Here is a 13,895-nt window from a genome sequence, read left to right as displayed (position 1 = left end):
GACAGAAGTGTCGTGGACGGATGGAAGTTGCTCTGGCCTTTACAGTGACTAAGAACCTACCACTCGCAGCTTGCCAATCAAAACCGTCATGGTAGCAAACACAAGAGTGGGTCTAGAACTTGGGACCGGAATTTGTATCATTCGTAATCTGAACATGCACTCGAGCACTTTTCGAAAACGAGAACTGCTGTTATCTAACAAGCTGGCCGAATAAAATATGCCGTTACCTTTACATCCATAAATTCCATGCATGCGCGTTTCACAATAACTTATACGTAACAATTCAAAAGCATGGTTATTTGTCACCACCGTGCCAACAGTCAAAATGCACAGCCAAATTGTTTTCTCGATTAATATAAAAAACAAAGTTCACTAACATTGAACACAGGAACACAACGAAGCCAGGCTACTTTAAGTATAATCCTTTTTAAGGCAGAATGTGCCACGAAAGTAAAAGACTTAAACTTTTGGCTAAAAGTTTCCTCAACGAAACTTTCAACCATTTTCTTACCAAATCACGAATAGCAACATTCAGGGTCACCATGCGAAGTCTGGTACTAGAGGAACAAACTACCGAACGTGTACGATATTTGAAATGCAAAATGGCCGCCACCCCTGGGTTATCTCAGTGGGAAAAACAAATAATTTTTTTGGATTATCGAATAAAGAAGACGGCGAAAATTTTCTCATACTAAAGTTTTAAAGTGGGCCCTCACACGCAGTAGGTCATAAAATATAGTAAAGATTTTAGAGTCCAAATGTCGGTCTCCGAAGCGCATTCTACCCTAAAATAAAATATCATCCAATACGTCAGACACATTGTATGCATATTTCTGGTGAGTTAAACTCTGACCTAGACTTCATCAATATAACGGAACCGTTGTGTTACTTTCCAAAAGCCAAGAATAATTTTGAGCCTTTCTCATTTTCTTTGGCTGTTGTAAAATATAACAATTTCCGGTCTGCGTTACCTATCGTGTTTCCCGAATCATGTTCAGTACTGACCGAACGCACGTTTTGTCGTGTTCTGTATTTATCTTCGCCTCGGGCAGGAGACATACCAAACCCTTTCATTTCAGAACATGAGAATTTTCACTAAGATGGGAAAGTGCTCAAAACCACTTCGATTATTGGGCACCACTTTGCGCATCGGTTAATTTTAACCCGTTAAATTAGATATGATTACTTTTGTTGTGAATATGAAGGGGAGAATTTCGCATGTGTAAACCAAACAAAAATAAGGGGCCATACAAATCCACGCTCGATGATATGCGTAGCAGAATGAGGTATTGGTGGCACCTCATTTTACCCAGCACCGTATGCTAATTGTATTACCGTTATTCGTTGGCATGGGCCTTGTGCAGGGGTTACAATAACCAAGCAAACAAACGAAGGAATTATTTCACGCTAAGTGGACAGCCGGACTGCCAAGCCGCTCACAGCTCAGATGCCTCGTGCTCTCACCATCGAGGAAGAAGTTTCTCTTCTCAATCTTCATACACTTTTAACTCCATGTCCGCACTAATTTCAAACTGCAAATAATACATCGACCAAATCATCGCAAATAATAATAAATTCAATAAGAATGTTCATATATGTTTATGCAAAAAAATCTACTCTGTTTCATATTGTGTTATGTAACAATACATTTTTCTCTTCTCTTGAATTCCAGCCATCGAAAAATAAGTATTGGCAATATCAGCTCGCCCATTGGCCTCCATTAGAATGTTACATAAGACCATATTGCCAACAATGGCGTGTTTCACTTTGACCCTTAAGGCTACATACCTTGTCAGCTAGCACTGTAGAGAGTGCCGTTGTGTAGAGCAGGCGTACTAAGGTCTGTTTGTCTCACACTGTGCAGAAAGGGCGGTTACGTCAGCGAGATGGAAATGAACGTAAAATGTCTGCTTTTGGTTCTCTTTATAATTTCGAATGCGTATTTGTGCTATTCCCGCACACTACGTGCCGCATTGAAGACCGAGGCTGATTCGGAGTCTGAGGGAGATATCAGAAGACACAACAGGGGTAAGTCATGCAGGCCCGGCGGTGGTGGCACTCCAAGGATCACTGGGGCTATCCATGCTTTTTACATAAAAATTCAAGTTACCCAATTTTCGGGAATCTTCGTCAAAAAATGGCATTTTTGGAAATGGGGAGAGAAAATTGGACCTGACAACACCCTGAGAATCACAAAATTCTACAGATCCTGACGAGATAATATTATCACAGTACACTTACTGCAGGTCAATGCTAAATAGAGCAACGGCATTGTGTTTCACCAATCACACATTCAGTGAAGTCTGTTTATCATTGTCTTCACGAATTCCCTCCATTCTGACCCCCACCCACCCCGATTTGAAGCAGTCAACCTTACCTTTTGTACGTTTGTAGTATTCGTTCGGTATTCTGTCCCCTTCATGGGCCAGAGTTTTGAAAAAACAGCCCTCTTTCTTGTTTTCACGGACCATGCCTATGGTGAATAGAAAAACACATCCCGTTTCAATGAATTGGGGAACACGCACGTATCCCTACTTTCCCTGAGCGTGCCACCACTCTGTGGGTAGCAAGGTTGACGAGTTAGCAATAATTTAAACAAACAAACAAACAAACAAACAAACAAACAAAATTCAGAAAAAGACAAAAAAACGGCAATGATCATGGACAGAGTGAATAAAAAATCATGAGCCGGGTAGCAAGGTAGATGAGCAAGCTGAGAAACAAACAAACAAACGCTCAGAGGACAGTCAATTGACTTGAAAAGGGACGGGTACAAAAGACAGAGGCAGACTGGCACAGATGATTCATACAAATATGGACACACATAGTCAGGCTGAGTGCAAGAGGTGATGCATCACGAGAACCTTATGAAATATGGCGTTACGAACTTATTCTTTTAATTTGATTATTCTCATCATGGGTCATCGATTGCCTTCATCACAGTATATATGTGTCTGCCAAAGAATTGACATAAAATGCTTTTACCTGGGCGACCACGGCGATCAGAAATTCAAATAGCAATGCTACATGCTGAAGGGCGTTTACTGTTGCTATATTTGTAATACGGGTTATATGTGTAAGTCTTTCGTAGCCAGAAAGGCATTCTGTATAGTATCGAGAAAGCTCGGCTAATTCAGGCATTTTCACAGACTTCATCTATCGCGTTTGAAACAGTGAGCAGTCATAATGTTTTATTTCCATATGCGTCTATTACACTGGCTTATTTGTCACTTCATTTGAATAATCGGCCTTGGAGAATAGACAGACTGGTACTGAAATGTCAGTTCCAAAGTAATGCAAAGCAACCAAGCTGTCATTTACTGCACGCGCATATCCCGATAGGTTACACTCACGACAACAATTATCGGCTACTCATAGACTTCAAATCATTGATTTGATGTCAATATTCTGTGATATGCAAACGTTCTGCATTCAAAATAAGTGTCGCATCGGTCAATCACGTGATATTATTGTATACCCAGTTTTCAGCAAAAAGATACTTCATCCTAACCCAAGCCATTATCGTGTCCCTACGTCCTGGAGGCAAGTGTGGGAGGACTGTCAATGGTGATACTTTGCTCGTGGCGATTAGGGTCCAATAATTCGCGTGACAATCACAGTCACACAGTAATGGAAGGTTGTACGTGTAAACAAATAAGACTGGTGAGAGTGCTTACGTCATCAATGTTTGCACATTTACTCTTCAAGTCACCTCAATAGTAAATCTCCTTTTTCGTTACATTGACCCCGTCGTTCAATAAGCCATTTCCGAATCGTCTATCCTTTATTGTTAAAAGGGCCAGTAATTCTAAATTCTGATGATTTTTTTTTCATTATTTTAATTTTTATGTCAATTGCTAATTCGTATTGTACGCCGTAAAGAATGTGGGTGGAGGGACTGTGGTTGAGACACTCACTATTTCGCTTGTCAACGCAACGTCCGCGTGTAAGATGCACTGTTATTGTTTACATGTTAATCTAATCCGGACCAGAATTCACTTCACAAAAATAACAACACAGTTTACACAATGTACAGGTGAAGTTGACAAGCTGAATACTGTATATATAAACATGCTTTGGGAGTAGAACAAGACATTATAGTTAGCATTTAAAACAAAAATAGTGAGGAAATCATCAATAGTTAGCATTACCGGCGTGGTGAGATGCCGCATAAATTTATTCTGTCATCATAAAAATCATGGAGATTATGGTTCCTCGGACCGTGCAGAGATGAAAATTTCCTACAACGTTCACGGTAAAGTTGCCATTGTACGTTACATACGCGCGCATACAGTACAGTGACCACACTTTCGAAAATTAAAATGATAAACCCTTATTGTGAAATCCAGGCCTATTTTGGTTGTTCTTTGAAAATAAGAAAGCAGTTACATCACGTCGTTCTTCTATGAATGGTGTAAGAATTTTCTAAAAGATTAGATTTCGCTTCTCCGTCATTTACGGTTTGCTGCATTCGTCAATATCTGATCACAATGCAATGTCTTTTCTTACCGAATTTTTGGCAGTGACGAACAGCAATGTTAATACACATTTTCTCTCCTTTGTCAGTTCGACGAGCTACTGGCGACTGTGGTGGTACGTACACCGGAACTGGCGGGGTGCTCACGTCACCTAACTACCCGAGTAACTATGGCAACAACGCCAACTGCAATTATCGTGTGGAGGTACCCGTGAATCATACCATTCTTGTAAGTTTTACTCTCTCTCTCTCTCTCTCTCTCTCTCTCTCTCTCTCTCTCTCTCTCTCTCTCTCTCTCTCTCTCTTTCTTCTCCCCCTTTGTTGGAAGTTGGTGTAAATTGTTGCTGCTACTGTTGGCTGTCTGTATACGTACGAACTTTTGTTGGCCACTCCTTTCTATCAGTAAAAAAAGGTATCACTTTGACATTCTTTTGCTCCTAAAGCGTGAAATACACAACCTAAGCATAGACTTCTTGCTGATTAATGAGTTAAAGTAGTATGCGTCTCGAAAGTGAAAGACTTAAACTTTTGCTCAAATTTTCCTTCAACCATTCTCTTTAAAAATCAAGGATAAAAATCGAGGGTAAGCGTAAAAATGTTGGTACTAGAGAAGCAAATAACCCAAGATTTATCGATATTTAAAATTCAAAATGGCCGCCATCCCTGTGTTAACTTTCTGGAGAAAAAATAAAATTTTCGAATTTCGAAAACTGAGGCGGTGAAAGGTTTTCTTATACTAAGAGCTTTAAAATAAGCCCCCATAAGTGGTATATTAGATTAGAATTGTAAAAGTTTGAGAGTCTGAAAATCTGTCCCCAAGGCGCATTCTACCTTAATGTATTTGTTAGAAACGTCTCATCAATAAGCGACAGCTGATGATGGAAAGCTATTCCTCCAAAATAAAAAAGACGCTTTTACAATATGATAAATTTCATTACCATTCCGTTATTAAACAACAGGAAACATATTGGCTCTTGTAATTTACATTTCAAATTGGAAGAAACAGGTCTATTATTCCTAATATAACCAAACATCAGATGTCAACACAGATAATAAAGACGTGCATCTCAGTGGTGTCCTTGTGAAGTTGAGTGTAATACAGTACTATGTATGTATGCCGCGTCAGGCCGATTTGTGTCTGTTTCATTCGCAAATCACCGTGTAATTGACGCTCTGGCGTTTTAATAATTAATCAACTCCTATGTTTTGATACGTAACAAACATAATCTTATTTAAGTCAATGTTATATCCAAAATGACTGATAATTAACATGTGGCGTTTTAATTGTCAATGCACAGTCGGCGTGCCGATGTAAATGATTATTTCTGTCAGATTTTGAAAACAAACAATCTCTCCCAAAATGAGTATTTGCCTCCGTACCGAATGCTTTTTGGTTACAATGACGACATTCCACATATTCTGTCAAATGCTGATTTCAGATACAGGGTTAATATCCATGGTCCACACGATCCAGCTTACTGGAATTGGATCGTAAACCTAGATACACACTTTAAGTGTTAACTTTCCAAAGCCATTCTTGACTGTATTGTATTGTCACCTCCATGATCAATGATATTTGTTTATTCTTTCACACAAGACATACATGTAACATGCCTACAACGCTGCACAACGAATGTTGCCACTTATTTACATTTGTCACACGGCAAGACCCTGTCAGCCAATCAGAGACCTGGATCGCCATGGATTATAACCCATGATCCACTCTTCAAAAGTGAGTTATATCCATAATCCACAACACAATCCTTGCTTCTGATTGGTTGACAGGATGTTGCCACTTGAAAAGATGTCATACAACAGACTACAATGTATTCATTGTTGTACCAATTCAAATTTAATTCAAACAGTACATCCTTAACTTGCAATTTACACAACTTTTAGAAATCAAAAGTAGTTGTCATTTTCTTCCCCGATCTCTCTGAACTGACCGAATCAATTCCGTCGGGAACAACGATGTACAGAACGTTTTCGAGGGCTTTTCTTCTCTTTTTTTGAGGAAGACCAGTTTTTCTCCGTTGTCCGAGAGCACTTTTTGTTGTTTTGGTACGGTTTAGGCGGCTGAAGAGCGTTTGAAATATTTTGCAAAATGTCTTCCAATGGCCGTTTGCAGCTTCTGCCTGCCGTCGATCGATGGCCGCTTCTCCCGGTGATCGACTATTCATCATATCCCCGTTCGTATAGTCTCGTACAGCATGTATCTTTACGGATGTGATTTTTGATATTCCTGTTTTCAGCCTCAGAGTCGATGCTGGCATCCTTATAGATGTACTCCCAGTATCTCGATTTGGCATTTGTCTCCGATAAAAGCGACCAGAAAAACCAATGAGGGCAAGATGCCGTTCATATATTGACACAACACACCGCTCTTCAGTCGGATCAGAATATTGTCTGATTACCTTACGTTTGGATTTGCAATCGATGTTACCAGTACAAGTCTTAGACAGCCGTCCTCCGTACTGCAGAAACTTTCGCCCTTTTTCATCGAATCCAATGCCATAATTGGTTCGCTTCGCTAGCTCTCAGTCCAAACATTTTGTGAAAAGTAAACGATGTATCACAAACCTCGTGCTGTGTCAGTATTGAACACGCCGTGATCCCACAATCTCTCCTCGTCCGCCAGCTTTTTTCACGACGGTGCCGTAACCCTCACACATCAATCTTTTTTCGTTTTATCCAGAACATTTTGAAATGTTTTGAAGGTTCCGTCAGTCTTTTTGAACAAATGGATGCCTCTGCCGTCACACACAGCGACCAAATGCATGGCGTTGTAACCAAGCAGCTATATTTGTCAATGTGTTCCGGGATATAGTTTATCATCCTTTCGTTTCATTTCGTATATGACCCTTGCAAACCAAGGGACTGCAATGAACCAAGTGTAGGTAGAGGCAAAGTATGATCAGTGGCATACACTGTGAGGTTGAACTTTCCTCCAGATGGCCCCTTCCTTGTACAGTGATACAACCTGACTGTTGGCATGCCTGGTTCGCCCCGGTATTCTTTCGCTCAGACTATGCGTGAATTGAGACTCTGTCAAGGGACTTGAAAATCGTTTATCATTAACTTGTTCACTCACATTACAAAGCTCCTATGTTGGTATCGCCTCCAGTTGCGTTAATGTGACTTCCTTCCACTCAAAACCAAGATCAAAAGACGTTTCCATGATCACGGTACCGGTTTCAGTACTAGTGTTATTTGAGGCACAACTGAAAGTATTGCCGAAACACAAATATATAGAGAGTTCAAGGTTGGGGGTTACTGAAAATTCAAGCTGGCAGCTGAGTTTCTAAGACCGAGTGACGCAGTCAACCCGGAAGCAATGAACACCTGTCGATGTCATCACCATGGAGATATCTGCTTGCTACCTCCAGTGCCACAGCATCGGGCTGAAGAGAATGTTTATTACAGGTTCCAGCTTTGCAATCAGCGTTTTGCCCTGACAGAGTAATAAACGATACATTTTGCCGTCCAATTATTGAATATCAACACTCTTCTTCCATTTCAGCTTACATTTACGATGTTTAAAACCGAAAACGGACGTGATAATTTACACGTGTACGATGGAGCTGACACAAACACGTACGTGTCGAACGCAACTTTCACCGGTTCGTCTATTCCAAGTGACTTCACGTCGACAGGTAACCAGTTGTACTTGGTATTTGAGTCCGACAGTTCTGACACGAGTAAGGGATTCTATGCAACTTATATAGCATATCAGAACAGTTTGGCTGACATTACCTACGGACCGGATGTTTCAGGTTTGTAAAGTTTCTTTCCAATTGTGCTTGGCATCATCCATTTAAAGTTGCTGCTTTTTTCTTTTTTGTTTGCATCTGCCATGTCATATCATCATGAACTATTTATCCTCACGCACGTGCGATAATGTTGTACTGCTGTCTGTGTGTCTCTCTGTTTGTCTGTCTGACTGCCTGGTTGACTTAGAATCAAATCAAATATTCATATTATGCTCAGGAAATGGGGGAAACGGATTCGTTGGTGCGAACCTTTTTCCAAAGGAAAAGCCAATTTACATAATGACTCAGAAGTCCAATATTCTCAGCATGACTGCACCATTTCTTGTTGGTCTTCCCACAGATAAGGGTCACACAACTATATAATTAATAATTCAGGAGTCCAATATTCTCAGCATGACTGCACCATATCTTATTGGTCTTGCCACAGATAAGGGTCACACAACTATATAATCGATAATTCAGGAGTCCAATATTCTCAGCATGATTGCACCATATCTTATTGGTCTTGCCACAGATAGGGGTCACAAACATATAATTAATAATTCAGGAGTTCAATATTCTCAGCATGACTGCACCTTATCTTATTGGTCTTGCCACAAATAATGGTCACACAAATATGTAATCAATAATTCAGAAGTCCTGTACTCTCAAAATGACTGCATCATATCCTTCTGAGTCTTGCCACGGATAAGGGTCACACAAACATCTGATCAATAATTCCGTAAAGAAGGCAACGATCTATCACAGTTAGGAATAAGAATGTATCATGTTAGGTAGGAACTAAGCAAATTTGATGAAACTTGCTGTTATTATTGCCCTTAACAACATAGTATTTTGAACTAAAAATTAAAGTCCGGACCTGAATTTGATTATCAAAGTGAAAATGCGGGACACACATATGCAATGAATGTTAACAAGCTGTGGGTCCACTGAGAAGTAGACCCAGGAAAGGTTGTTGGCATATGTACCAAAACCCTGTGGGAAGACTTATCAAAAGTTACACTTACTAAGCATTCAATATTACGGTGTTTCAGCCATGGGGTCAGCGTCATACGTAGGGTCTGTTGGAGGTGTCATCAAATCACACGACGATTATCCGAGTTCATATCATGATGGAATCGTCCCACCATCGCAGTATTCCTTGACATTCCTTCCTCTGAGTCCCTTCACGAACATCACGATCAGACTAACTGAGGTCGATATCTATAACAACAATCCTAGTGGAGGTGAGTGTATTTGCTCTAGACTTTGAGTAACAAAAATTATTTCAAGTCTTTTATTTTAAATTTCTTCCACGTGTCAGTGTAAAATGAAAGATGGCTCTCTTTACGAATGTGGAAGTAATTTGACAACTTATGTTTTTACGTTTGATTCCCTTCGTGTCTAAAAACTCAGCAAGATTGAATTTCGGAGTGTACATATTATGACTACATAGTAAAAAAAAGGAACAGCTACCAAAAGAATACAGCAAGAAATATGATCTTTTTACACATCTTTTATAAACAGGCTGTGACGATGGGGACGTACTCGTCCTGACAGATGGGATCACCGAGTACACGTATTGTGGAGACGGCAGTCAAACTGAAACTACTGTGGAGCTTTCTCTAAACGCCAGTTTACACTTTGATGTCACTTCACAACCTTCTGAATCTCACAAAGGCTTTAAGGCAACGTATGCCCTGTTCTATCATCGTAAGTACATCATTTCCTATCACATGTTTGAAACCTCTCATCTGAAATACATTATGACTTAACAAGTGACGGAGATATTTGGCTTGCGAATGGTTGTCGGGATAATAACGAATCACGTGGCTAGGATACAATTTTGATACACCTCGGTAGGGAATCTATCTTGCTGATGGATCGCTGTACCTTTGAATCTCCACCTGGTAGCGGAAAATAGTTCTCTAAAAGTTGCTGCAGGGGAATACATAGAATACGTCGATTCTTGGTTGGCTCACTCTGATTTGGCTTCAATGCAATTTAGTATTTTTATACAGTTCGTAAGTTTATTCTTTCGACAGTTTTACGCTAGAATTCAATCGTATATTACTGATGAAAATATCTCCTGAATGGTTGCTGTCACACAAAGGGACGCCTTACCGAACTCGCGGACAATTTTAAGGATTAATGTAATTCAGAGATCGGAAATGTTGCAAGAATTATGTCTCACTTGTCACAACGGATGGGTAGAGAGCTCTCTTTTGGTAACTGACCTGCCTGAACGAAACCGTCATACATTGCAAAAGTTAAACAATATACTTTGGGCTACAAACAATATGCAGTATTCACATGGTTCATTTAATATTTCTGTCGGTCGCTCATTTTGTCGGAAGCCATTCACGTTACTTAAGAGAAGCACTGAATAATCGTCCATGCGTTCTGTTGCAGCCAGCGGTTCTGACTGCCTAGGCTCGGGCGAATTTCACTGTAACAGTGGTCAATGCATATCATACGTATTGAAGTGTGATGGCAGCAAACATTGTCCAGACGGCTCGGATGAAAACGGCTGTGATGGGAAAAAGAAAGGTATGTCTCAACATGGATCTCCCCTTAAATATGATGACTAATGCCAAACTCACAACCAGATAATGTGTAAAACATTTGTCGAATAGACAAGTGCTCCTAATTAACATATGACATGTAATGTAGAACTTCCTAACAATACATTTAAGATTTCTTTCCCTTGTCAAAAACTTCTTCAATCTGTATATTTAGACAACACTTATCACAAATAACTGGTATTTTCGGAAGCGAGAGAAAAGCATTCCTAACAAAGAAAGAGTGCATGTTTTGCGAAACTACAGAACGCAAGAAAACTGAACGTTTGTCATGAGCTCATGTACAGCTAAATTTTAATAGTTCAATGTTACGCCCTGTTTTATGACTTGAGTCTCGAATAGAAGCGTTTAGTGGTGTCGCATCTGTAATTACATCGATAAATTACAGTAAACAAGCATGGGGCAGCCGCTCTGTCTAGACTGAGAGATACACTTGATCTACAATGTGTGGCGTTTTAGTTAGTTTCTGTTGTAAATACCTTCAGCTCTTGAACTCTTATCTTAAATTGTAAAAGAAATAGTTACATTGTAGATCAAGTCTAGGAACTGTTTATCTCTCAGTCCAGACAGCGGCTGCCCCATGCTGGTTTACTGTAATTAATCGTCGAGTCTGTGGCTTTGAAATGTGTCCGTGATACCCAAGCTAATCGTGTGTTTTGTACATGGATTGTGTCCGTCTCGTACGCAGAGTTGCGGTACCTAGGTGAAACACACTGTAAATCACGTTAGAATAATCCACATTATCTATTCCGGCTGCCATATTCCTGTTAGCCTGCCGGCAGAAAGGATGCTCAGGGGCCGATAATTCCTGTATCACTCGTACAACCAGTGCATGCATCGTCTCTTAATATTTTCAGCCATTGAGAGAAGTCATGAGGAACTCAATGTCTTGGTCGGGTCCGTTTGTCTTCCAAACGTCTACAACAGAGATGCTTGGACCGATCGATTTCCTTCAAGTTGGTACAAGAGCATTTCCTGTCAATTACACCACATCAATTTGTTCACGATACGACCAAATAAGGCTGCTAGACAGCCATTTTGAGTCAACTTTTTCATGTCTAGAGTGTTAATGAGACATGCCCCGAACAGGCTCGTTTAAACTATACACAATGACATAACAATAATAACAACAACAAATGACATGCAATATGGTTTTTCACGATACGATCGAATATGGCTGTCAGGCAGAAAGTTTGTTTCAGTTTTCATATATTTAATGTCTTGACTAAGATATACCTGGACCGATTAGTTTCAAAGTTTGTGCAAGGACATAAACCTAGGTTGCATATACTCATGTCAGTTTGTATTGTGATACAATAAAAAGTGGCTGCTAGTATCGGTTGTAACATTTAAGCTCTGAAGCCTTGGCTCAGAAAGGCGTAAACCCGTTTCTTTCCAGTTGGAAAAAGACAAAACCAATAACACTCATGTGAGCATCGATTTATTTCGCAATGAAATCCAATGTGGTTGCTTTGTGACCATTCAATTCCGGTTTTGTTCCTGTCCAGCGCAGTACAACTCAGATGTACCTGAAACGATTTCTTTCAAAGTTGGTGAAAAGGAATGTCCCTACGTCATACTTATATTGTTTGATTTCGATGTTATCTTATATGGCTTATGGCTGCATAGCACCTCTCTTTTATAATGTATTAATATCAAATGCCATCACCGAGCCATTCAAGATTCAGTTTTGTCATAGACCCTGGTCTCGCTCCAGGGTCTATGGTTTTGTTTTAAACTTGGCGCACGGACATAACGCAAAGTAATAGACCTACGTGCACATTGATTTCATTCGTTATGTTGCAACAGTTCATGTCTAGTGCACGATACAGCAACACCTGAAATGATTTCGTAAGAAATCGCTGCAAGGACATTATTCTAGTTGCTTGCATCTCTATACGGGCGACTATTTCCATATTTGTTGAAGATTATACACTGTCTTCACACAATCTAATTTCCAACGGTCTAGACCTCCCTGCAGTTAATATTAGTGCAACTAGTGTACCATAAAACTCGAGGACTGGTCATTGACAATGACTCGTTGTCTTTGCTTAAGTAACCTACATTTACTTGTACATTCGTCTTGACAGGAAATGTTGGCGGGATGGTCGGTGGTCTCATGGGAGGCATGTCAGGTTGTTTGTTTGGCATTATTGGCGGAAGTAGTTATTATTATTATTACCGGAAAAGACGAGGAGAGCCGTGCAAGTTATCACAGAATGCAGCAACATCGCAACAAGCTCCTGCACAAGACGCTAGCACCTCAGATCCCAGTGGTCCCGTCTGATGTGGGATGAACCGTTGACCTTACACCAATATCTACACTTCTGCATACCGATGTTTAAGCTTACTGCTCACTGACACGAAAGTATTATCAATCGAATAAATGCAAGTTGACAACCGATGTCATGTATGGTAACTATTGTGCCAAATGAATAGCAATTCCCGAGGATCATATATATACATATATATATATATATATATATATATATATATATATATATATATATATATATATATATATAAAAACACGATTTACTTCAAGTAAAGTAATAATATCTGTTACTTAACGTACCATTCTGTTTCTGGGTGGTGTTAAACTTTGATATTTGTTTTGGTGGCGATTTTTTGAAATCAAATTAGAGCGTTTGTTAACAGCGTAGATTTGTCAGATGACAAATTAGAATGATGCGTCCCAACCATATAAATGAGGATAGAGACGTAAAGATCATTTCAGTTCTGTCTGAAGATCGCAGGATATATGAAAATTAAAGGCATAGCTCGCGATCCCTGGGATCGCCTTTGTTCTAGTCCGTAAGAGGATTACGGAGGTGTGATAGCCTTTTGTTTTCCATTGAAATTGTAATCAGGTTGGTAAATTTTCTGGTGAGACAATCTGGTGCCAACACATGCCTTTAAGTAACAGCCATGATAACTTTGTCCTTGAAGTAATTCATGTTATTATTTACAACGCTCGGCTTTAGTATCGAGCACTGTAATTTCCCACGAGGACATTTGTATTATATATATATATATATATATATATATATATATATATATATATATATATATATATATATATATATA

At 39.6% G+C, this 13,895-nt stretch overlaps 1 protein-coding gene across 1 annotated transcript; it reads left to right on the top strand.

Moving 5' to 3' along the window:
- Positions 1-1,749: 1,749 nt before the first annotated feature.
- On the top strand, positions 1,750-13,895 carry LOC139148032 (blastula protease 10-like). Its single transcript, XM_070719298.1, has 7 exons — positions 1,750-2,028; positions 4,567-4,706; positions 7,998-8,250; positions 9,282-9,473; positions 9,754-9,939; positions 10,639-10,776; positions 12,899-13,895. The coding sequence occupies exons 1-7, from the start codon at positions 1,887-1,889 to the stop codon at positions 13,093-13,095; spliced, it is 1,248 nt and encodes a 415-aa protein (XP_070575399.1). The 5' UTR covers positions 1,750-1,886; the 3' UTR covers positions 13,096-13,895.

Source organism: Ptychodera flava, chromosome 13, assembly GCF_041260155.1.
Source record: "Ptychodera flava strain L36383 chromosome 13, AS_Pfla_20210202, whole genome shotgun sequence".
NCBI classification, from domain to species: Eukaryota; Metazoa; Hemichordata; class Enteropneusta; family Ptychoderidae; genus Ptychodera; species Ptychodera flava.
This window is presented reverse-complemented; position numbering and strand designations above follow the sequence as displayed.

Coding starts and splice junctions, on each gene's coding strand:
- LOC139148032 (XM_070719298.1), top strand. CDS start 1,887: ATGGAAATGAACGTAAAATGTCTGCTTTTGGTTCTCTTTATAATTTCG. Junction 4,707..7,997: donor CCGTGAATCATACCATTCTT/GTAAGTTTTACT, acceptor CTTCCATTTCAG/CTTACATTTACGATGTTTAA. Junction 9,474..9,753: donor TAACAACAATCCTAGTGGAG/GTGAGTGTATTT, acceptor TTTTATAAACAG/GCTGTGACGATGGGGACGTA.